This window comes from Ciconia boyciana, chromosome 17, assembly GCF_034638445.1.
Source record: "Ciconia boyciana chromosome 17, ASM3463844v1, whole genome shotgun sequence".
In the NCBI taxonomy this organism is placed as follows: domain Eukaryota; kingdom Metazoa; phylum Chordata; class Aves; order Ciconiiformes; family Ciconiidae; genus Ciconia; species Ciconia boyciana.
Window position 1 is genome coordinate 6,910,811 of NC_132950.1, and position 24,193 is coordinate 6,935,003.

The window sequence follows — 24,193 nt, forward strand, 5'->3', positions numbered from 1 at the left end:
CCGCCAGCCCGGTGACGCGCGGCGGTGACGTAAGGGCGCGCTGGAAGGAGGGGTCACGGCTCCGGGCGGCGGGAGGATTTGGCGGCAGCGGCGGAGCGTGGCGGGAGACGCGGCGGGATGAGCGTGCGGCTGAGCGAGGGCGCCATCGCGGTGAGGGGCCCGCGCACGGCGGGCTGGGGGAGCCTGGGCTGGGCTCGGTCCTGACGGGTGTGTGGCGTGAAGACGGGGCCCACGCCGGGCCTGGGCCCGGGCAGAAGGGGGCTGGGCACCGAGTCCGTCCCGGTCCTGAGGGGGGGAAACCAGGCCCGGAGCTGGGCCCGGTTCCGGGAGGCGGGGAGAGCCCTGTCCTCGTCCAGCGGTGACGGCCGTTCCCGTGTCTGTGGCCGTTCCACGGCAATTCCTCCTCAGCTGTGGGTCTCGAAGCGTTCCTGAGCGAGGTGGTGGTGGCACCTTTCTGAGGGTCTCTTTTTCTTCTCTCCAGGCCATAATGCAGGGGCAGTACGTCCCCAAGCCTGTGCTGCAAGTCATCGTGAGTACTCTCCGTTACCTCTTGTGCCAGTCTGTTAGTGACTGCGTGTGCTTCTGAGTGCAGCCAAACTTCCTCTGCAGAGGAGCCCAGCAAGGCTGATGCACTCTTAATTTCGTTTTACGTGACTTGGGCTATGCTGTTGACATCAGTGCTCAAAAAATAAAGCTGAACAGATAGGTCATTTGCTAACGATGTCACTTTATGTTTTTGAAGAGTTTCCGAAGAAATGAGAACTAATAATCTGTTGTTTCTGCATAGAATACACGGGCTATTGCTACAGGAAACGGGCCACCACGTTACCGAGTGTTGATGAGTGATGGGGTTAACACACTTTCCTGTAAGTATGACAAGCTGCAGTGAGATTTTTACAAGTGTGGAGATGCTAACAGTGCTAAAGTTTCCGGTCTAGTGTCAAGGTGCGTAGTGATGAAATGAGTACTGAAGGAGAATGTGGCTTCGATGGGGACCACAGACTCTGAAGTGTGCAGCTGCGTTTTAAGATTTGGACAAAATCCTTCTCTTCTGGAACTCTCTTTGTGAGCTTTAAGCAATTAACTTGCTACAGGGTATAATGAAAATATAGAATACCTGTACATGTTTTTGTAACAGTGATTTTAAAGTAACTTAGCTTAATCTTTCTCTGACTTATTTGATATATGATCATTCTAGCTATCACTGCACTCTGAAGTTTGGGGAATAAATACAGTATAGTTTATGCTCAGTTTTGGTGACGTGTTAGTGGTTAGACTGTTTTCTATGTGTTAACTAACGGAGCTAATGCAACAGTAAGCAGACTGGCTGGAAAAGTTGTGGCCAGCCATGGCAGCCCCGTTTAAGGCTGGCATGTGTCAATTGTTTAATTGTTTTTCTTCTGTTTCTGCAGCATTCATGTTGGCGACACAGCTGAACTCTCTGGTGGAAGAGGAACACTTATCAGCCCAATGTATTTGCCAGGTTAACAGATTCATTGTCAACAGCCTGAAAGATGGAAGGTATATGCGTTTCTTAAAGTACGGTTCTACAGAAAGGCAGCTGCACTAGTGGATGCTCTGTCCTTTGTGACTAAGCAGAGGCCAAATGCTTTTGATTGGGTTTATCTGAAAATAAGGTCTTTAGGGTGCAGGAGGGAAAGTACACAGCACAAGCAATAGCAGAAATAAAAAAAATTACAGAATGTGACTGCAGTGGGTTCAGATATGTCTAGTACTGTGATTTAGTAATTTAAAGTTTCCAGTTGGAATACTCCAAATTGTACAAAGTTTCATTAAAATTAACTTAAAATTATCTGCTGTGGAAAAGAAACAGTGAAGATTTCTTGTTACTTAGGTGTTGTGGAATCTGGCCTTTTATGAAAATTTGAGAGAAGGGAGGTAGGATGCTGCAAAATGAGAAGGGATCTGAGTGAAGTGATTATATAAAAACTGTGTATGTGTCCAGGAGAATATGAACTGAGGTTCTGTGTCTCTTTATTCGGCGTTTTTGTGGAGGGAATATAACTTCTTTTGAGGCAGGGAATGTATTCTCTCTTGTAAAATCTGTCATGGTTTTGATACTTTTAAAACACTATGTTGTGTCAAGCCATTTTTGGGTGCCTATTCAGCCTGCCATCTGCTGTCCTTGATGAAATGTGATACTGTTTCAAGCCTACTTGTACCTCATGAGAGGGTTAAGTTGACAGTGGAGAGCTTTTGTCTTCCAGATCCCTTGTCCAAAGAATCAGCCCCTAATGGTTGGTTCTCTTATCTGCACGCAAAGGATATTCAGAGTCTGATAGACTTGCAGAGGGAGTGAAAGTCTTTATTGCTGTCTATTCTATGTTTGTAGGAGAGTGGTTATACTGATGGATTTAGATGTTCTGAAAACTGCTGATAAGGTTGGTGGGAATATTGGCAATCCAGTGCCATACAATGAAGGTGAGTGTCCTCTGTAAACAAATACCTTTCTGAACAGCCTGTCTGTTATGATAGTCTTTCAGCTGTCTGTTTCTTTTCGCTTAAAAAGAAGCAGTCAGAGATATTCAGCTTTCTTATGCCTGGAACAGTGATGTCCAGATCTTGAAAATACTTTCTGTTTGTGTAACACAAAATGGGTTTTGTTCATGTTTTCATAAACTCTACACCATGGCTGAAGCTTGTCTCTACATGGTATTGGGAAGTAGCTATACCTTATGATAACATTGACAGGTTTTTATTATATGTTAGTAGTCTCTACCTAGAGTTCCAGTAAGTATGCGGAAGCTATTCTATGTCTCCTCATAATGAGTAATCAAATAGATGATAATTTCTTCTGTCTGGAAAGAAAACAGCAGGAGGAAGATGTAATAACGATCTATGAAAGTATAAGATGGTATGGAGGGGATGAATAAAGAATGATGAATCTCTCTTTCTTCTCTGTGTTCATTTGATGCTCTTTAGTTCTCATATCATCAGGTAGTGGTATTAAAACAAAGGCTGTACCGCACCCCCAAACAGTGCGTAGTTAAATTATGGAACTTGTTGAGGTAGGTGCCAAAAATTGGCACAGGTTCAAAAAGCAATTAGACGTGAAAGAAAAAGCCATTAAAGGCTGTTAAACATAACAATACATCCTCTGCATGAATGTTAGGTTCAGGAAGCACTAAAACTTAGATTGCTCAAAGTACATAGATGAGATACTGGTAGGAAAACATGGCCAGCATACAGACTTTCCTAAGCACCCATTCCTACCCTGCCATCTGAAAAACAATGATGCGCTGGGCGGACCTTTATCCGACCTGCCATGAATCTTTTGTTTTTATCATGTTGCATAAATAACTGTGTTCTTCATTTTAATATGCTGAACTTACAGTTCTCAGGCAAACGTTTTTTGAATTAATATAATTTTTTCCCCCTGAGATATATTCAAAAGTATGTTCTGTTCTTCCAGTTCTAATCTTTAAAAAAGAGAGAGGATAATAAGCGCTTAAAGAAAATATTTGAACAGCTCTGTCATTGACATATATACAGATAATGGTTGAAATTTAATAGTAAATAGCTCTTCTTGAAGAATTATTTTTTTTTCCTGGTGGAAGTGAATTAATATATTTTTATTACTAAGGGACCACACATTAGCGGCAACAATTTTCTGTAGGATATTTTGGACAAACAGTGGTGGTAGATAAACTGCCATTCTGGTTAAAAATCTACTTTACTAATCGAAGTAGAAGTTCGACTCCATTGCAAAGGCAAAGACATCTTTCTTCATTAGCTTTTCTTTTTCCTAGGGAATTAGAGGGGCGTTTGTTAAATGAGCCTAAAGAATCCTTTGTTCCTTTGATAGTTACTTAGCTAATTGCTGTTTAAAAAATGTGTTGACATCTCAGATTTTATCGTTTAATCCCACAGTTGCTGTAGAGACCAAGATTTTCAGAATAGCTATTGAGCAGACTGTTTTGTGTCTTTCTCCCATTTCCCTTGCTTGTGTGATACAAGAGCTTGTGAACTATAGTGTTTTTCAGTTACCATATTGTTGCTTAGAAACGACTCGGAATGTGATATTTTACGGAACTGAGCTGAAAATATACCTTTAAGAGTATAAATTTTCATAAAATTACCATGACTTTGATCAAAGTTGTGTCTTCATTTGGGCTTACAAAAGTACTCGGCAATGAAGTTTTCAAATCTAAATGCTTTTGGAGATGATACGGGTCTATGATCATAGTAAGTGTGGTCTTGCACTAGATAGTTTAGGAGATGCCAAATTTGATGCGATGTGTATTTCACTTTAACACTGACGTTATTCTGCAGACTTCATACCCTTTTATTTGATGCTAAATAAGGTTTCAGTTACAGAAGAGAGTAACAGTTTAGATTAAGTATGCTTAACCCAGCCTTTCTGCTCTGCAGGGCTGCCTGATTTGTCATGAAAGCCTTGATAAAATGGCAGAGGTGTATTTCAAGTTGCAGATTCAAGTTCCTGTATATATTGAGAGATTGTATTTTTGAGGAACACTCAGCTAATGCAGAATGAGTATCTAAGACCACTTTGTGGGTTTCATGGAAAAAAAGTTCAGGTATTTTAAAAATAATGTTTAGTCCTACTTTTGATCTTACTTGAAGTACAGATCTCAAATTGCTAGACCTAGGATTAAGGAATATTCTTTCCTAGACTGTAATACCACAGTAGGACCTGGGGAGTGAGAAACTGGCTTTTGGCCACTTTATGCTTGAGCAGTAGGAGGTTAATCTGCCTAACAAGGAAGCTGGAGACACAATCTTCTTAATACATATCATAAAAACTTTTCAGGCAGCATTTCATAATAGTATTGAAAATTAAGATTGAGCAGTTTAGTTCTTGCTGAAAACTAGATAGTAATGTTATTACTGTCATTAATCTCATTGAGATTACTCTGATGCTTGACTTTCTTCTTACTATGACAATTACTTGCTACTTATGTTTAACTTCTGCCATTAATCTTTCAATGTTGAAATGTTTGTATACCTATACATTCCTTTGAACTGTTTATTCTTGCCCTTCCCACCATTGTGATTGGGTGTGTGCTCTTTCAAAGTGCATTTTCTTCCCTCCTCTTCCTCCCCCCATGCTGCTGCTCAGTCCTGGGACAGGTCTCCTGTCACCATGGCACTGTAGCAGTACCTCTTGGTAACAAATTACTGGAAGCAGAGGACTGCTGTTATACGCCTTTTATATTAGAGTGGGCTGCGTGGCTAGCTTTGGCCAAAGGTCTTGGGTTTGACTAACCCAGTATATATAGCAGAAATGTGACGAGGTATTTCAAGTGTCTTTTTCAGCTTCTGCTACTAAAAAACAAGCGAAAACCAGGCAGAGGAGTCAGTTTTCTGAGCACCTTAAGTGATCTGTAGGCCACCAGCCACCAAAAATCATGGTTTAAGAGTCCGTAGACTCTACAAGCGAGAAAATGAGAGAGCTGTTTCTGCTACTTCTGTATGTGAACGCATGCACAGATGTGTTTAATATATTCTTAACCTGTTGAGAAACACCAGGCTGGGTAGGCAGCCATTAAAATGTGAATTTGTCTTTCATAATACACAAGTGTTCTAATGTATGTGGTAGTCTTTTGTTTGTTTTTTGGTGGAGGTTTTTTAATTAAAAAGTTCTAGGGAAAAAAACATTTGGAACAAAAGTAGCAAGGAAGTCTCTTGCTGTTTCATATGCACATTCCTGTTCTTGAATATTCTTTCACTGACCAGACATATTTTTCTCTCAACGTGTTTTGTTGGGTTTTTTTACTTCTCCTCTTACACAAAATGAATTTGGGGTGTTGAGCACTGACCCTGACTGGGTCCACCAACTACCTGAGGCAGCTGAGCGAGGGTGAAATGTGGCTTCTCCATCTAGCGGATTCTGCAGCAAATACACATTGCTGTTTTACGTCACTCTGTTGCCAGGGTGACTGTCACCAGTTCACCGATGTGACTCTACTGCGGCAAGTTAGAGGAGCAGATTGGTTTTGTTCAAGGAACTTGTTCTGGATTGAAAATAACCAGAGGGTTACCTCTGTAGACTAGACAACATCGGGCAACACTACATCAGGGTCTCCTTGTGTTGCTTCTGCTCCTTTACCTTAATTCTGCGCCATCCTTCCTTGCCATTCTGTTCGGGGATTCTCTGCTTTTGTTTCTTGTGGTGCTTATGGGCTAGGTCTGACCTTCTTTTCCACTTTCCCTGACTGTCCTACTCCTCACACCCCAAATCGGGGGGGCTTTGCCTGCTCAGGTCTGGGAATTCTGCCAACCGATGGCTTAAGAGTTAGTTGCATCCAGAAAGACAAAAACGTTGCATGTTTTCTCATCTGGAGGCAAAATATGATGGGACAATTGTTCTATAAAGTAATTCAAATTTTTGAACTGTAGATTAGTGTTCTAATGTACTATGTCTCTAGTTATGTCACTCCGCTCTTTCTCTTGTAATTTATCATCAGTATAAAGCAAGTAAAAGTCCTGGAATCTAAAAAAAAAGTACGATATGTACTTACTATGGCATCACTTTGCTCCCTATGCAATATACTGCTGTGTCCCAAGAGGAACCCTGGTGAATGCTGAAATTAAGACTCCATCATCCCTGCATTAAATATCTTCATATTTTGGAAATAAAATATAGCAGGCGTCTTCTTTGTCTTGCGTTAACTTCAGGTTCGACTTCACCCAGTGGGTTTTTGGCCCTTTCTGAGTTTTAAGAGAGAATTCTCCTACAGTTTTTATCTTAGTTGTTAGGTAGTAGCAGAAACTACCTGTCAGAGCAACAGAAGCCTATAAAAACTGAGAAGTTGTCAAGATTACTTCAGTGCTGTCCTGTTAAATAACTGTCAACCCTGAATTCTTTCGAAGTAGAAAGCAGTTGCTTGAGGAAAGAGATCTGACTGAAATTCCTCCGTGGTAATACTGTTCAACAGATAGCTTGCTACTGCTGTGTCTTATAACACCTGAATTTTAGTGTGTGTTCTCTGTGTTTTAAGTTATTTTTTTCATGCAAGTCTTATTTCCTGAAAAGGTTTAAGGGTAGTTTTAATTACTATGCTCCCTACTGTACTATATGGTCTCCTTCCGTTTGATTACCAGGGCAAGGGCAGCAACGTTCTTCAGCTCCAGCAGCAAGCCCAGTACCCAGCAAACCACAGCCACAGCAACAAAATGACAATGTGTCAGTAGCAGGTAAGAGTAACCCTGGGCAGGAATTCTGGTTTCCATTTGTACAGTGAAAAACTACAGCTTAAATTTTAAAAAAGATCCTTTCTATACTGGTGTTGCACAAGAAACACTCCATTAAAAGACTAACCTATAGCTTGACAAGGTGAATTCTCTCAAGAGGCTACTGTACACCTGGATTTAATAATAAATTTTAAAAAAGGCGGGGGAGGGATCTGTCCCCTTCTCTTCCCCAAGGAAAAAAAAAAACAGGAAACAACTTTGAAGCAGTGTAAACTGTACATCTAGTCTGATGCAATTTTGCATTCTTGAAACAGTGCTCTGTGGACACCCAAGTAGGCTGCAGTTTGGAGCGGGCCAACAGGTGTGTTATTGATGCTGAGATATTGAAGCCAAACAGTTAAGGTGGTACAGGACTGAAATTATTTGATAGTACATCCATAAATAACAGTTTTTTGATCAAGGCTTTAAATAGTGAGATACTGAAAAAGGCAGTCAATTTAAATGTCAACCTGTAGAGTTTTTTGAAGCAAAAAAGTTGTCAGTCCTAGCTCATGGTACTGCTTTAACTTGTCTGTATTCTTTACCACTGTGTTTAAGAAGTATTTTGAAATACTAAAACTTTGACACTTGCTTACTGCAGCAGAAAACAAGCTCTTCCTTTCTGTACTTAAAGCTGATCGTAGGAGTTCTGTGCTTATACATTGACAAGATTCAGTTTAGAATTAGCGGTATTGCTTTGTCAGGGAATTATTTGATTGTGGGGTACCATTCCTTAGTTGTTCCCCCAAATGGTGTAGATCTGAGGCTTGATGTGCCGTATTTTAGAGAATTTACTGCTAACTAGTTGTTTCCCACTTAGACTGTCTTTAAGTGATTGACTCTGGACACATCTCCACTTCCAGTGTAAGTGCTCTAAAGGTCTGAGTGTCTCTTCTGCAGCAGTTTGCAGCCTAGAAAATACTTGTGACCAAGAGCAGAAGTGATTCAGCAAACTTTCAGCCACTCTGTGTTGCCCACGTAGCACCGTGAATGGAACTTTAAGTGCCTACCCAATGTTAAGTATAACTTTGCCTTCTATGCAGCTCCCTGTAGCATGGTGGGAAAAGTTCTGCCTGACTTTGTACCATGACTTGTTTTTAACCTGGCTTTTGTCTGCAAGGCTGAAACTCTTTATGCTTTGTTGTGATTTTTTGAAAGGTCCTGCTGCTCCGAAATACCATGCTCCCTCAAACCAATTTGGTAAAGCGAGCGTTCCCACCTCAGTGAAGACACCAGGGGGATCGCAGGCCAAAGTAGTGCCGATCGCCAGCTTGAACCCGTACCAATCTAAGTGAGTTATCATGGTTTGCCAGGTATTACTCCATGTCACATGCGTGAAGGAACAATAGCTTCTTTTTGCTTTCTCCTGTATGAAGCTCTGTCAAATCATTCTTTGAGTTCTTTTGACTTTATTGGTTAACTTCAAACAAAACCAACAATAACAACAAAACCACCCAAGAAACAAAGAAAAAAAAAACCTTTTTAAAAACAGCTGTATGGGTTTTGGTTTGTTTTTTGTTTGGGGTTGTGGTGGTGTTTTGGTTTTTGGGTTTGGGTTGTTTTAATTTTTTTATTTCATCAACACTCTGGTAATCTGAGATTTGCCTTTGCATTCTCTTGGTGAAGTTACCCTGCTGAGCTTGATAGGTTTTTTAATATTTTAGTTGAAAATCAATTGACTTCTCTTTTTTTCCTAAAGCAACCTTCTTTTTGCTAACTTAATGACAAAACAGCTCAGTAAGCTATTCACTTCGGCTACTGTTCTGTTGAAAAGCATGAGGATGTAATTATTTCGTGAATGACATTTTTAAGTTATGCAAACTGATTTGATTACCCAAGTTAAATGTGAATCCTATAATTGAGCTCTTGAGTTCTAGCATGGCTTTTCAGAACAGGCGAACTGCTGTATGAGAAATGTACCCTAGAAGAGTAAAAGACTTGAGGCCTGCTTCTATGCAGAAGGCTTGTTCGCTACTGTTATCATACTAGATGCTTTATGGCTGGCTTTGTTGCTGCTTTCTCTACAACCTTCTGCCTTTAATGGTCTAGGCCATTAAAATAGAAAGCAGCAGAAAAGCAGGTAGAGTTGCTGAGGTGCAGTGGAAAGATTCCGGCTTTTAAATAGTGACATTCCAGTTCCAAAGGTTTGTAAATTCAATTGCTTCTTTAAAAAAAAAACCAAAAAGACACACAGCAGTGATTTCTTGTACAATTTCAGGTGGACCATTTGTGCTCGTGTTACCCAAAAAGGCCAGATCCGCACATGGAGCAACTCCCGTGGTGAAGGAAAGCTCTTTTCTGTAGAGCTAGTTGATGAAAGCGTAAGTGTCATATGTTGAGAAAAAGATAATGTATGTCAGATGCTGATGAACTCTTCATAAAGACAGAATAGAGGAAATAAAGTGTATTATAGGAAATGGTTTTTTTATTACGACTTAAGCTTGTGTTCCTGTATTCATTAAATTGAGCATCAACGACCCAGTTTTTATCCAGAATGAAATCTTAAATGTATGGCATTACTGATTATTTTTCATCAAAGTCTATAGTGTGTGACTAAATTTTTGCAGCTTCAAAATATATTTGTTTATGGAAACTGACAACCTAATACTTAGGTTTGTGGTGGTTTCCTGTAGGTTGAGAATGCGATCTCATACTTGCTTAGATATATGTTACAAAACAAGGAGTGAGAGGAGCATTGCCTCCAAGTTATAAGCTTTCATTTTCATGAGGAAATCACAGTACAAATTACTGTAATACGAGGAAATTTCATCTGTGGTTTGTTTGGGGAACGGTATCTGGTTAATCTAACTAAACTTGCAGTGTGTCAAACCTCTTATCAAATTACAGCCTTCTGTCATGAAAACAAACAAGATTCTGCTACATTATGTTTAGTATAAAATGTGAGGTTAATAATGTAACATGTTGTCATCAGCCATTTGTTTTCTCTGCATACTGTCTGTATTCAAATTTTTTTTAAAACAATATTTATATGTAGTGAGTTTATAATTGTTACTAATTCTTACTTAAAGACTTGACATCATGTACGAGTGGGAGATATCACAATATACTGTGTGCTAACTTCTGGAGCTGCCTGATCTATTTAAATTTTTTTTTTATGTAATGGCAATTAATGCCAGTTTTAAGAGTACCTTTTCAAAGGTGTATATATGATATATGTAGTTCTTATACATTTCATTCTGAAGCTCTAGATATACTAATGATACTTGAATATGAGATTTGATGGTCAGGTGTAGAATATGTCACTTTAGCTATAACTACAAATGCGAGGAGAATGTTGTTTGTTTCTCACGTGCCTGGAGCTAGCCTGGCAGACCACACTGTGTCTGTAGAACTGATGCCACTTAACATTGCAAAGATTTATTTTTATTTTTTTTTCATGCCGAATTTCAGTTCTGACCAGCTCTCCTATTTTCCTGCAGGGTGAGATTAGAGCTACTGCATTCAATGATCAAGCAGACAAGTTCTTTCCACTCATTGAATTGAACAAGGTATGGTAGTGTTGTGCTTTCATAGACTGACATGAGCTAGAAAAGAGGAACTTCAGCGTAGCAAGGATTTTTAAAGGTGAACACAATCTATTTTCTCTGTCTGACTTCTGATAACGTCCTCTGTTTCATTGCTTTCTCTTGTAGGTATATTATTTTACCAAAGGCAATTTGAAGACTGCTAACAAGCAATATACAGCTGTTAAGAATGACTATGAGATTACATTCACTAATGAGACTTCAGTTGTGCCCTGTGATGATGCCCAGCATCTTCCATCGGTTCAGTTTGAGTTTGTACCCATCTCTGACTTGGAGAACACACCCAAAGACTCAGTTGTTGGTCAGTCTAAGTAGCAAAATGGCAAGCTCTAAAGCTCTGAAGTTTTTACTTTGTGTCCTGAATACTGGGGAGGTAGTAAGCGTACAATGCTTAGAGTGTTGTGATCTCTTAAATGAAGTTATCCAGTGATGGTTGCCATTAAAAATACCTTGGGCAGTTTTCCTGGTAAGATGTCTTTGCCCTGTTCTGCTAACAAAGTTCTTCAAACTTGTGCTTCAAACTAAAGACAGCAAATGATACTTGCTTATTGTACTATGATCATTGTTCCCCACAGAAAAGGGCTGAAAGAAAAATGTCCTTGCTCAGCACGTGTGCGTTTCATATCTTCCGTGGTCTTGCTTTCTTTTGCTATCTAATTATCTTTGTAGTGATTTTGGCATAATTCGTTGCATCCAAGTCCAAGTTGCATGACTGGTTTGGCTTGCTTTGTGAAGTATTGGAGGTTTGTTTTTCTGTAATTTGTTGGGCAGAGTACTCCGGAAAAATCAGAGGCTTGGGTGGGGGCGAGGGTTCTCAGGTTTCACAGGCACAAGATGCCTGTGATTCAGAGGCATTCAGCTAGGAATTTTAAAGGTAGTTCTGTAATATTAAAAATGGTATATTTTTAGGGAGTGCAAAGGGGATTGCTTTAGCTCTTGCTACCCAAACATGCAGACTTGTTTAAGTTGCAGCTTACAGTCACAGGGCTCCAGTGAAGGCACTATCCAGTTGCTTCGTTGTGTTACAGTTGCTTTGAAACCCCTTGCCTTAGAGACTTGTGCTTAAACAGCAGGAGTGTGTGTTACAGGATCAGGGCTGAAGTCCTTTGATGGAATGTGATGGGGAAAGGTAGTACAATGCCTTGATCTCGCTAATGTGGTGAGGCTTGCATTCATGAATATCTTAATGCATTCGTCAACAAAATTAAAGCACTGAAGAGTTCTGTAGTGGAGCATTCCTACCATAATACACTTAATTTCCATATCAGATTTGATTTGAATAGGGAGCTAGGATACAAGGTAAAAATCTGACACTAGGTTTGAATTCTTCTCTTGTGATCTTGTATTCCCCAATTGTGACCCTTGAGTAACTCTAACTAAATTGTAACTGTTTTTCAGATGTAATTGGAATTTGTAAGAGCTATGAAGACGTCACTAAAATTATAGTGAAAGCTAACAATAGGGAGGTATCGAAGAGGAATGTGCATCTGATGGATATGTCAGGGAAACTGGTGACAGCTACGCTATGGGGAAATGAGGTATGTACTCTTACCTGTTCTTAAGCAAAGGTTCCTTTGTGTAGGATGAGGAAATGAGTGTGCTGTTGTCATCTGAGATGGGCATAGCACTGAGACAGAGTCCTGGGTGTTTAAGGATTGGGGCAGAGAGAAGGTGAAAGACTGTCTGGTTTCGTTCAGGTGTGATGTTCTTAACCTTTCTCTGACAAACTGCTGACATGATCCGACTAATGTGTTCTGAACAACTGCAGACATTATGTCTCAAGCCCAAAGACTGAAGATAACAGGCTTCTAGTTTAGGAAAGGATACGAGTTGCAGTTTGATTATGGAAAAGCCCGGTGGCTACAGCTGTCTCATTTGAAATGAGTTTTATTTGTAGGGTGGCATACATGTTACCCTGCTGCTTAACTAGGGGGTTGAGAGGCTGTATCTCAGACTAGGAGTTTAAAGCATCAGAGCCTTGGAATTGAAAGTTTGAGTAGTTGCAGTAAACTGCTTCTTTATCCTTTTAACAGGCTACTTTGTTTTCCAGCGATGTTGTAGATACTTAGGGATTTATGTTCCAGTCTATAAAATGGGAGCGATCCTGCCAGCTTGACAGCGGTGCTTTATGGCTAAATGATCAAGTGCCCTGATATTGTAGGTAGCTAAACACCATTAACCATCTGCTGATATAAATGAAGTAAACTGAAGTTTGATATCACAAAGGTTTGAGGTTGAACCAGGTTGTTATAGGAGAGGCTACTGGTAATCAATTCCTGACATAACTCTTCCAACAGAGATCGGGGTCTGCATTTTACAAAGTTAAATCTGTTTGCTTGCTTGTAGAATAGAGACAACAACAAGCATTGAGGGGAAGTGACGTATGGCTTGCAGCTGGCACAGTTAGGGTTAGAATCTGTATCTCCTTTATAACAGTCATTGCCCTAACTGCTGCGATATGTTTTGTGTTCATTTTGCATCTCATGGATATAGTGAATGCTACTGCAAACTCCAGCTTGTTTTGTAATCTTTAAGCACATGATCCTCCCCTTGCTTGCTAAGTGGTGTGGGGTCCAGAAAATCTATACCTTTCAAAACCTCTCTCATGCCAAAAGGTTCTTTGTTAGTGTCAGACTCTACTCAGATAACAAACTGATGGCAATTGAACAGCATTAAAGCAGCTTTATGAGATTAAAAAACAGAAAATGGGAAGTGTTTGGTCAGCATACCTACACTTCTACTTTTTAAGTTGTAGTAGAATAGACATGATTGAGTCAATCAAGCCAAGTGAGTTGTTTCATCTCCTGAAGAGTCTAATCTGACCAAATAAATTCTCCTGTTTGGAGAAACCTCCATTCCCATAGCCCATCTCCCTTTCTAAAATCCTTGTGTAAAACTCCTAATGGAGGGGACCAGTCCTTTTTTTCCAAACCAGTGGTGTGACTTAAGGATTCTCTGATTCCCCAGGAAATGGGGTGTTGGGATTACAGCTTTAATTGTTAGCTGCCTCTTCTTAAACTCCTAGTGATACCATTTAAAACCTTACCTCCTAAATACAGAAAGATAGTTTGATTCGGATTTGGTCTCTTGTCATGATCTGTGAATTATGACCGCAAGTTCACTACCTTTACTGTAGCGTGCTACTAATGTTTTTCTGTCTCTTCACACATGCAGGCTGAACAGTTTGATGGTTCTAGACAACCTGTGATAGCCATCAAAGGAGCCCGAGTCTCTGATTTTGGTGGTAGAAGCCTGTCTGTCCTGTCCTCAAGTACAGTTGTCATCAACCCTGATAGCCCAGAGGCTTTTAAGCTCCGAGGATGGTATGAGTGTGTGTTTATGTTGATTCATTCCAGCCTGCTGCAGAGTATTTGTTTTATTCTGTTTCTCTGTGCTTGAGCAGTCTGTATAGTACTGAAGAAAGGTAGCAGAGGATATGCGTTCCAGGGTTATAGAAACTTCTCTTCCTTGAAAGCACTAGAGCCTGAAAGGCTGTCCTTTTTAAGTTGTTCAATTCAAAAACTTATAATTCCATGACAGACCTTGAAAAATTGAAATAGGAGTAGTGCATGCTGACCCAGAGCCTTGGAAGGCAGCATGAAATCAGACTTGACCAGCTCTACTTTCTGAGGCATTATCTGAGAGAACAATATTTTTCTTCACAGACTTTTTCCATTGTGTGGAATCTGATACGCACTCTGTTAGTATGGACTGGAGGAACTATGTTGACTTCTTCCAGTGTCTATTCCTTATCAGATATTTTTCAGATAGCAAAATAACATTTTGATTGTTGTCAGGAAAACAAAGTGATTTCTTGGTGGCTCATTGCTTCTACTGTAGGTAATTGCTAAATTGTCTGCTATAACTACTAATATGGTGAGATGTGGCATATGTACGAATAGGGTTAAGTGCTGACAGCATCAGGTTCATGAATCCTGGGTTTTCAGGTTCTAGTTAAATCACCCAAACATGGATAAAATACAGTGGCATTCTCCATTTGTCATTGAGCTGTGGTTCTCCCATACTTCAGAGGGTTGTTGAAGATAAAATTGATTGTGGGTCTTAGCTATTACCGTCACACTTTAATTAGTTTTTGAGTCTTGTTGGTGTGTTTTCTCAAATCACAAAAAACACCAGAATGGGATCGCAGTACAACCTTTTGCTGAAAAGCAGTGTTTTCTTATTTTAACAGAGGAAGCATAATCTGTTCAATGCTGCTTGCTTTTTCTTTCGAAGCTGCTGCAAAGATAATGGTACCATGTAATTTAATTTTAATTGTGGAAATATCTTGATGCCCTTAAATCTTGTTATCTGACTGCCTTTAAGAAGCATGCAGTGTGAGGTTTGACCACTAGCTGGCAAACAAATTGCAGTTATATAGAACAAAGCTGTCCTCCTTTTGTGGGTTTATGAAATACTGTGCTAATTAAGTTGGACTAACTTATTCTGAAATGCTATTTTTGTTTGCAATATACACAAATTATTGTAATTGTTTCCTTTGCAATCATTGATAAAAAAATCTCTCATGTATTAAGTACATGAAACTAAATGTAAGCTTTTGCTAAGTCTATGTGGTCTGCTATCCAAAAATAGAAGTGCATCTTTGTGGTTCCAGGTTTGACTCTGAGGGGCAGCTTCTGGAATGTGCCTCGATCTCTGATGTGAGGGGTGGGCCAGCATCTGGGGCGAATACCAATTGGAAAACTTTGTTTGAAGCCAAATCTGAGAACTTGGGACAAGGAGATAAGGTAAAGCATGGCCACTGAGTACAAGCCTTGTGTATTGGGGAGAAAATAAAAAGCTAGGCTTTATGCAGGCATTCCGCTTATTGAAGTAGTCCAGTTGTTGAGCAGTATGTGCTTACTCTGTCAGAATTTATGCTATTAAATAATTTGTTTTCAAATAAATTCAAGCTTGTTGCTGATGTTGCAACGTGATACTGTGTTTGCAAGAGAATTCTAAGCCTTGTATAAATGGGGGCGGGGGGGAGTTCACCCCAAAGATCTTTATATAAATAGCACAAAGTGTTCTAGGAGAAATGGGTGCATTAGGAGGAAGTGGTTTTCAAGGATGCACACTTGGTCAATAGAAAAGCTAGGAATAAAACCCAGGTCTCTGGCATTCCAGTCCAGTAACCTGTCTAGGCTTATACTGCTTCTTGACTTATTTTTAAATTTTTTTTTTTTTCCCCCAAACTTAAGTGCTAAGCCATTTGAGATATGCAAGAACTTCTGTCTAAGGAAAAAAACCTCTACCTGTAATTAATCTGTTTTCTGTGAGATTTTTTGCACATGCTCCTTAAGCAACCTCTGTTTATCTGTTGAAAGACTTGACCGTGGTCTTAAACCATTAGGATTACTATTTTAGTATGGTGAGTGGGTATTTTGTTCTGTAGGCTATAGTTTAATCAAATGCTTATCTGTAATACTACACAGTAGGCTTTCTGGGTTCTGTGTTGACTCCCAAAAGAAGCATAGGAAAGTGCAGAATCTTAATCCTGTGAAAAAGTAGAGATTTGAACAGACACAATGGAGAAGCAAATATGCTTTATCTAAAGAAAACCTAGCAATTGGAGTTTCCTGCAATGGAAACACAAAATAATCTTGCTGTAGGGGCTTTAGTTAACATAATGGAAGCCTGAAAATGATTGCAGCAGAGGGGTTGATTTACAGTTTCCCAATAATCCATAGCTGTTAAGCTTTCTAATCCTAAATATCCAAGTATGGGTGCCTTGCTTTGTAGTTAATTCAGAATTGGAAAACATTGAGTATTTTGAGGCTAATGTTGCACACTCACTCTCCTAGGCAGATTATTTTAGCTGTGTGGGCACTGTCGTACATCTGCGCAAAGAGAACTGTATGTACCAGGCATGTCCCTCTCAGGATTGCAATAAGAAAGTGATAGACCAACAAAATGGACTGTATCGTTGTGAAAAGTGTGATCGCGAATTCCCCAACTTCAAGTACCGCATGATGCTTCTGGTAAGTAAATGGATTAGAGGAGAGTGTGTTTCTTGCTGTTTTCTTTGTACAGTCCAAATAGAAATCTTTTGAGAGAATGGGGTGTTAGAGTGCTGTTTGTCTATCTGTGGTGCCTGTGGGTTAGAGGATATTTAAATTGCTTGTATGCTGTACCTGAGTGAGGGATGTTTCATTGAGCTGATTAGCAGTTTGTTTTCCTAGTGCTCCAATTAAAAGCTTTTCTCTTTGCCAAAAAGTTGATGCTAGCTCAGTTGATTCTGGTTTCCAAGTGTACTATGCAGTGCAGAGTACAGATGGCCTACGCCTCTTCAGTAGTGAAGATAAACTGAAGTAAAATGGCATTTCTGGAGAGCAGTAATTGCACTTTTACAGCTGCTACCTATATTTAGTACAATTTTTTTGGTAGGTATTGTTCTGTCTCATGCTTTAATGGAGCCTGCTTCAGAAAGTTGTCTGAGGATTATTATTGTGATGCCCACTTACACCGTAAGCATTGAACCTTCTTCTGGTTTACATTGTAAGTTAGAGTTGTATCTGCTTATTGGAAATGCTGTGCCAGGTGGGCATGCAGAGAGAAGGGAACTATCCCTGCAGTCTCACTAAAACACAAACTGCTTCTGAATAATTGCTCACAGATAACTTCTAGGAATGCATGAACTACTTTACATAGCAGAATCATTCTCGCAGAATATAAAGGGGATACTGAGGGTACAATCATGGCCTTCAGAACAGTGTGTCTCCTATTTTCCCATTCCTAATTGTCAAAGCAGCCAGGAAATGCACGCAAGGCTAGTACTTGATCTTTTTACTGCTCTGTCTTGTCCTTGAATGTTTTGATAGTTTCCTCATAATGTAGTATTACACGTGTTTATACTCGGGTACGTACAAAATAAATGCACGTTGCGGTTTTTCTGGTGTCCCCCTTGGTTGTTGTTGTTCTGGGCTACCTGTTCTTGCTCACAGCTCATCAGTGACAGCGGAACAGAGCTGAATATCCATCGGTGTACAGCACTGTGATGTTGTTGGCCTTTTCCTGTGACACGATGTACTGTCAATATTAACTTGCGTTAAGTTACTGTGGCATTCTGTGGAGCTTAAAAAAAAAAAAGGGTAGTAAGTCACTGCCTTCTACCCTCAGTGATGGAAAATTCCTATGGTGCATAGGGCTCTGATAGTTACTGGAAATGTAAAACTCTTTAGCTGTGAAATAAATCTTTCTTTTGTATTGTCTTCTGTCTTCCTTGAGAAATAGGCAACTGGATGAAGTGACTTTTTTTTTTCTTAGGTGACCATTGCAGACTGTCTAGAGTATCAGTGGGTGACTTGTTTCCAAGAGTCAGCAGAATTCATTCTTGGGCAAAACGCAGCTTTCCTGGGAGAACTGAAGGAAAAGGTCAGTCAATTAGCATATTGTATTTTTAGTAAATGTCTAGAAGTTGAACTATGCTTCAGACATCTTGTTGCTGGGCTGTCCTAAAATTTCTTGCTTTTTTTGATCACCCTGGTAAGAAAATATTCTTGTAACGTTGACTTTGAAGGCAACTTGGAGAAAGATGTGAGGTATGTGTGGAACACCAGTGCTGATCCATCAGAGAGCATGATCTCATCCCTGTGTGTGCACATATAGCATTCCTAAGTCAGCAGAGGTGGCAAAGGCAGTGGGTTATGTTCATGCAGTTGCTGTGGAAATTAACAGCATTATTAAAACAAATACAAAAGTGCCATATGAAAGAAAGGGATATTCTGCTTCATTTGGCAAGAATTTGATCTCGCCCATTCTCTAAGTGGTAGGCCAGCTCAGGGGCCTGGCAGCCCAAGATTGTTCTCCAGATGTTGGACTTCAGTATCTTTTACAAGTTCACAAATCATTGCTTCTCCCTAGTCTGAAGTTCTTGGCAGGGACTTGTTTACTCTCCTCAGGATTATTTTGCACGGGCCATCTGCCTGGAGAACAGAGATTTGCCTGGTTTCCCCCATAGTTTGCTCCCACAGTCAGTCTGTCTACCTCTGAGCTCTTTTGGCTGTTCAAAGCTGGAGATCAGCCTGTCCTTATCACCTGGGCCTCGAGAGACAGCTGATTACTTGTCACTAGGACTACAGCCTTTAGAGGGCTGACAGCTTTAACACATGTTGACTCCAATAGAAAGGACAGGGTGTTTTATCATTGTACCTAGATTGGAAGAATCAGCAAAAAAAAACAGTTTTAGCCATGAACGCTAACAACATTATCCCTAATGTGTTCCAAAAATTTGTTTACAAAACCAAAAAGTTCCAGAACACTTTGTATGTATCTTTAGTAGGCAGGAAGCTTTTTGAACTAATGTGTGTTAGCCCACTTCTGAAGGCTCTTTTTCCCACCAAGTATCATTAGAAACTTTGTGGGTCATACGAAAACCATGACTTGTAAAATAGGTCATTGGCAGAGATGCTTAAGTGATCTTTCTTTGACAGATTAGAACAGTTTTTAAGGTTGTAAGCCATTAAACACTGACAGACAGTATTTTCCTCCCTTTGTCACTATACACTTCTGTGCTGCATTTTCCTTTCTTCCAACCGAAATAATCTTTTCCTGATTTTTAGTTGTCTACTATATAAAAACTGTGTTGTTTTAGTTTGGTTTGTTTTTGTTTTTTTTAAAGGATGATGTGGAAAGCGTAATAAGTTCTTGAATTGCATGTGAGCATTGCTGTGCTCCCAGGCTGAGGCTGGTTGTTGATACTAGGGCTCTACAGATGCACCAGTTGTTGGTTAACCCATTGCTTGGCTGTGGGAGGGAAATGAAGCAGGAGGGATTGTTGAGGCTGTAGTCCTGGTTGTCCTGAGACACTGTGGTAGACCTCATCTGCTTCTGCAAAGCAGGGCTAGTTTTCCTGTAACTTGCATACAAGAATGATTTTTGGAAATTCCCTGCACTTTGGTTCTCTAAGATAAGTGGTACAAAGCTTGTGCTTCTGGGATGCTAAAAGTTTTTGTGGTATTATGAAGGCTGGACACTTTGTTCTGTAGGAAGATGTATTGCTAGGGCATTCTAATTACATGTGCTTGCACTTTTACATTTCCATTTTCACACATTCTTAACTTGTTAATATTTTCTTACTTTGGTTGTGCTTAATCTCTGCTAGAGTTCAAACAATTTTCTTAGTCACTTTTAATGCTGAAGAGAACTGGGTGGGGAGGGAGAGATGGCAGATCCTATGTAACAGTACAAACATGTAATGTCTTTTGAAGAGCTGCCTAATGGAAGTGGCTCAGGATAGAAAATGGAACATAATATGGAATGAGCCCTTCAGTGGGAATGCTTTGTGTGCCAGGAGAAATTGTTTTTGATTTGACACTTTTGTGAGAAAAAAATGGTACTTGATGCATTTTCAGTAAGCTTTTCTTAGTGGTTTTTCTCTGAAGACCTGATGCAGTATCCTGTGAAGTTGGTGGGAGTCTTTCCACTGCTCACAGTATGTATTGAGTCCACGTACAGCCAGTGACCACGCTAAGCATAGATATGCATGCATGGTTTTTCATCTACTTCGCCACTGTGCTTGTCACCAAAGGAGGTAATGTAGGGTAGCAGTGACTGGTGTGCTAATGGCATTTTCCACTCACTAATGGTTAGCATAGTTTGCGGCAGAGCTGGAAACAGAAGCCAAATGCTTTATTAAGCGAGTTTTCTTATCCTCTAATCCATACGATGGTCAGACGAAGGGGGTTTTAATATTCAGGAAAGATATGCCTAAATTTTGCAGTCTGTGAAACTAGCTACTCCTGTTCACCTTCATTTGTTGTGCTTTCCTAAATCTTAGGAGAATCACTGTGTAGTGTAAAATAGTGCTGCACACATTTAAAAACAGCAGATGTAACACTTGGAATATGAGTGAAATTGAGGTGGGTTCAATTCCAGATCAGATGCTCTGTCTGCTGCTGGAGTGACTGATCAAGTCAAGTGCATCTGGTAGATAAATGCATTAATAATTACTTGTCTGTATCATCATGGGGCTGCAGGATTTTTGTGGAATGTCAGCAAAGGTTTTTACAACTAATTTTTACAAAAATAAACTTTTTCCACAGTCTCCAACTTGTCTGCTTCTTTTCTACTGTTTTGACAAATTGTCTGTTATAAATGATGATGATGTTTAGTGTTCATATGGTAATTAGAAGCAGCTTATGTTATAAATATGACAGAGTCTTCTAATGGTTATAAAAGCATGTTCAAAACATGCATCCAGTTTTTTATAGAACACCCTCTTAAATAGGTCTGTGTCAGGGTGTGAAGGATACATACAGCCTTGACGGATAAGCAGAGAAACAGAATGCCTAATAAGACAATTAATAGGGAAATAGTTAACTCTGTCAGTGTTCGTGATCATAGCAGAACAGCAGAATTATCCAGTAAGCAGCATGAGAGAATCTCAGGTAGATGTATAGTATTTTCATTCGGTACACTTGGTTGCAGATTCGGTGCAACTGTACAATACTCTGTTTAGGTAGCTAAAAAGTTTTCACCTTGAACTAAAATTTTTCTTAGAAGTTACGGTTTTGGCATGTAAAATTTTACGGAAGATTCAGCTCTGCCTACGTGATCTAGTTAGTTCCACCGTTTTACCAACATCAGCAAAAGATGAGCTGTTCTGAAAGTTCATGGTACTAACCAGAAGCCTGGAGTGTCTGCAGCTGATACCTGTCTTTGTCCTCACAGAACGAGCAGGCATTTGAAGAAGTGTTCCAAAATGCAAACTTCAACACGTATGAGTTCAGGATCCGAGTAAAACTGGAGACTTACAACGTAAGTATCCCCCAAAAGGCAAATGATGTAGCATGTGGCTTTTGTAGTTTGACTTGTCTCCATAGGAGGTGGCTTCCTCCTCTTACGTTTGTGGGGAGAATTTTCCAAAGATACTTGCTCACACAAATACTGTCAGTCTTGAGCACTGAAGGAGGGATCCACTCATTAACGCTGCTCCCTCTCAGGTTCATCAAGCCTGGCTTTTTTCAAATGGAAACAACATAGCTGCTCTGGGAGTCAAGTTTGCACTCCCAGCTAACCCTGATACCAAGAGCAGTAAGTTACTGGGGCAGAAGGAGGTTAGAACCAAATGCCTGGAGTGCTTAGTGTTCTTCTTTTACATGCCATATTTCTCTTTCACAGGACGAGTCTCGTATTAAGGCTACAGCAGTGGACGTCAAACCTGTCAACTACAGAGAATACAGCAAGAGGTTGATCGCAAGCATCAGGAGAAATGCTCAGCTGGGGTGAGGAGGCTGGTGCTGACTGATTGAAGCTAGAACTTCCAGGAAAAACTCAATAGATTATATTAAACTGACTTTTTCCCCACCCTGTGTGTGACAATTTGGCATTAGTTACACCATGCATGGTAGTCCAGTGTAGTGGGCTAAGTCATTTAATGTGTTTCTCTGAAGATATGCCCTTGGTAGATAAGGGTGCACTCTAATGGCCACGATATTGTAGGCTGTTGTGGTCTATTAAGCTGTGACAGCTCTAAAGAGGAATCTCTAGACAGATTGCCAGGGTCTTTAGGCAAACCGTTCAGAATGTCTGAAGTAACTTTGCTTTCTTACTATATGTAAAGCTGAATTATATAACCATTGTGGCTTCTTTGCAAGAAAGTAGTGACAACCTTGACACTTTGACTTGTTCAGCAGAGGGTAGGAGGAAGAGTGTCATACAGCTTTCAGATACGGACGAAGGAGAACAAGTCTATTAGCACAAGTTAGTTCCTTTCCATAGAATTCAAAGGTTTTCTCTTTCCACAGGTACCATGCAGTTGTTAATGCTTGGAATGGCAATATGGTAGAATTATTAATCAAAGACATATCTCCTATATCTGAAGAATATCCTTCCTTCAGGGTTTAATAGACTGAGTCAGATGGGTCTGATATTAATCAAAATTGTCTCTTCTGAGGAAGGCAGATAAGCATTGACTCTCCATCCCCCAGGGAAATCTAGGCAACTACAAAGCATTGCTTTAGTTTTTCTCTTCAATTAATACTATGGGTTTTTGACTGATTTTAGCACACATTTCCTGCCTATACATGTTTTGTATGTTTGTATGTTCAGTTTCTTTGGTTTTATTTGTAATGATGTTAATCAGAAACAGGTCTTTAAATGGGGGGAGCTTTGTTTCAATAAACACTGTTTAATTCCTGTGTAGTGAATTTTGCTTTCTTTGAACACCAAAGACTTCTCATTACTGGAAAGCAATTAATTAGCTTTCATAATAAGCATTCACTTGGGGGAGATGTTACCTTATTACAAACTCTAAGGTTAGACTGAAGAATGGAGACTTCTTTGCCTGATGTTAACAGCATGGAAATGCAGTGATATTTTCACCATTTCTGTGCCTGAGAATGCTGATGAGCTGGCACTTCTGGGATTTTTATTGACGTTTACACAGCAGTCTAAAACTAACCAGGCTTTGAGATTTGTTCAGACATAGAGCTAGTACAGAAAACAGTAATTATGCTACTGGGCTTTTCAGTCAGCAGAGCATGCTAGTTCTGTGTGCTCCTAATCACATTAATTATGTGTTCCCTGGCTGCAGCTCACAGCTTGGCATTTGCTGCACAGCTCCAAGCATCCAGGCAATACTGAAGTGGGTCTCTGGTAGCAAAACTGAAATTTATTTATTTATTTTGCTCCATAGAGCACTGTTTCTTCATGTATTCAGTTGGTGCCCTTTATTTCCCATAACTTCCTGTTTGTCATCTTAAGTCTTTATGTTTAAGAACTGTCAATGCCATTTCCATTGATGGACATGAAGGACGTTATTCTGGGCCCATTAATTGCACAAACAACCCCTTCCTCTTTTTTTTTTTTTTGATTCTGTGGATCATGACTGGGGGGTTCTGCTGATGTCTCGAATTTTTTGTTGAAGTATTTGTTCCCTCTGACCTTGCTTATAAAGCATCGACTATAATATTACAGTCTTCAGCACAGGTCCGCATTGACAAATGGTAGGTTAGCGGTGATAATCTATCTTTCCACTCTGCTAACCAGTCTTTTAGTTCTGCTCCTCCCTTCCTGTCCCTCCTTCCCACTTTGAGGGGACCGGTGGCAAGTGATAATGCAAAATGTTCCTTGAGGCTATTTCCAATTCTCAGGCCCATATACACTAGGAAGTGTCTTTATGGCACTTGTGTTAGCATGTATTTGCTGGCATTGCAGCTTTATGAGGTGATGTTGCACACCTGCCTCTGTTGGGGTAGCTCATTCTCCCCAGAGGGAATCGCTGTGCATCCGTATCCCTGGGTTTACTATGCCAGCAGCCAGAGCACTGGAGATGGAAGGTATCAATACTCAAGGGTATTAAGGTATCTTACGGGATCAGCTGAATGACCTTGAGAACTGGAACAGAAAATCAACTTAAAACAGTTTGTGTGAAAAGTCATTTATTTGAGGACTAATAAAAAAAACCCTACTCTAAAGTGGATGCTCATTAG

The 24,193-nt window shown here is 40.1% G+C and overlaps 1 protein-coding gene across 1 annotated transcript; it reads left to right on the top strand.

Moving 5' to 3' along the window:
• Positions 1 to 15: 15 nt before the first annotated feature.
• Positions 16 to 22,894, top strand: RPA1 (replication protein A1). Its single transcript, XM_072882286.1, has 17 exons — positions 16 to 150; positions 482 to 529; positions 788 to 866; positions 1,413 to 1,521; positions 2,354 to 2,442; positions 7,087 to 7,179; positions 8,374 to 8,506; positions 9,434 to 9,536; positions 10,656 to 10,724; positions 10,869 to 11,061; positions 12,159 to 12,298; positions 13,935 to 14,083; positions 15,376 to 15,508; positions 16,565 to 16,741; positions 18,027 to 18,134; positions 21,432 to 21,518; positions 21,882 to 22,894. Exons 1-17 carry the CDS (start codon positions 118 to 120, stop codon positions 21,987 to 21,989), a joined length of 1,851 nt encoding a protein of 616 aa, XP_072738387.1. The 5' UTR covers positions 16 to 117; the 3' UTR covers positions 21,990 to 22,894.
• The last annotated feature ends 1,299 nt before the right edge of the window (positions 22,895 to 24,193 follow it).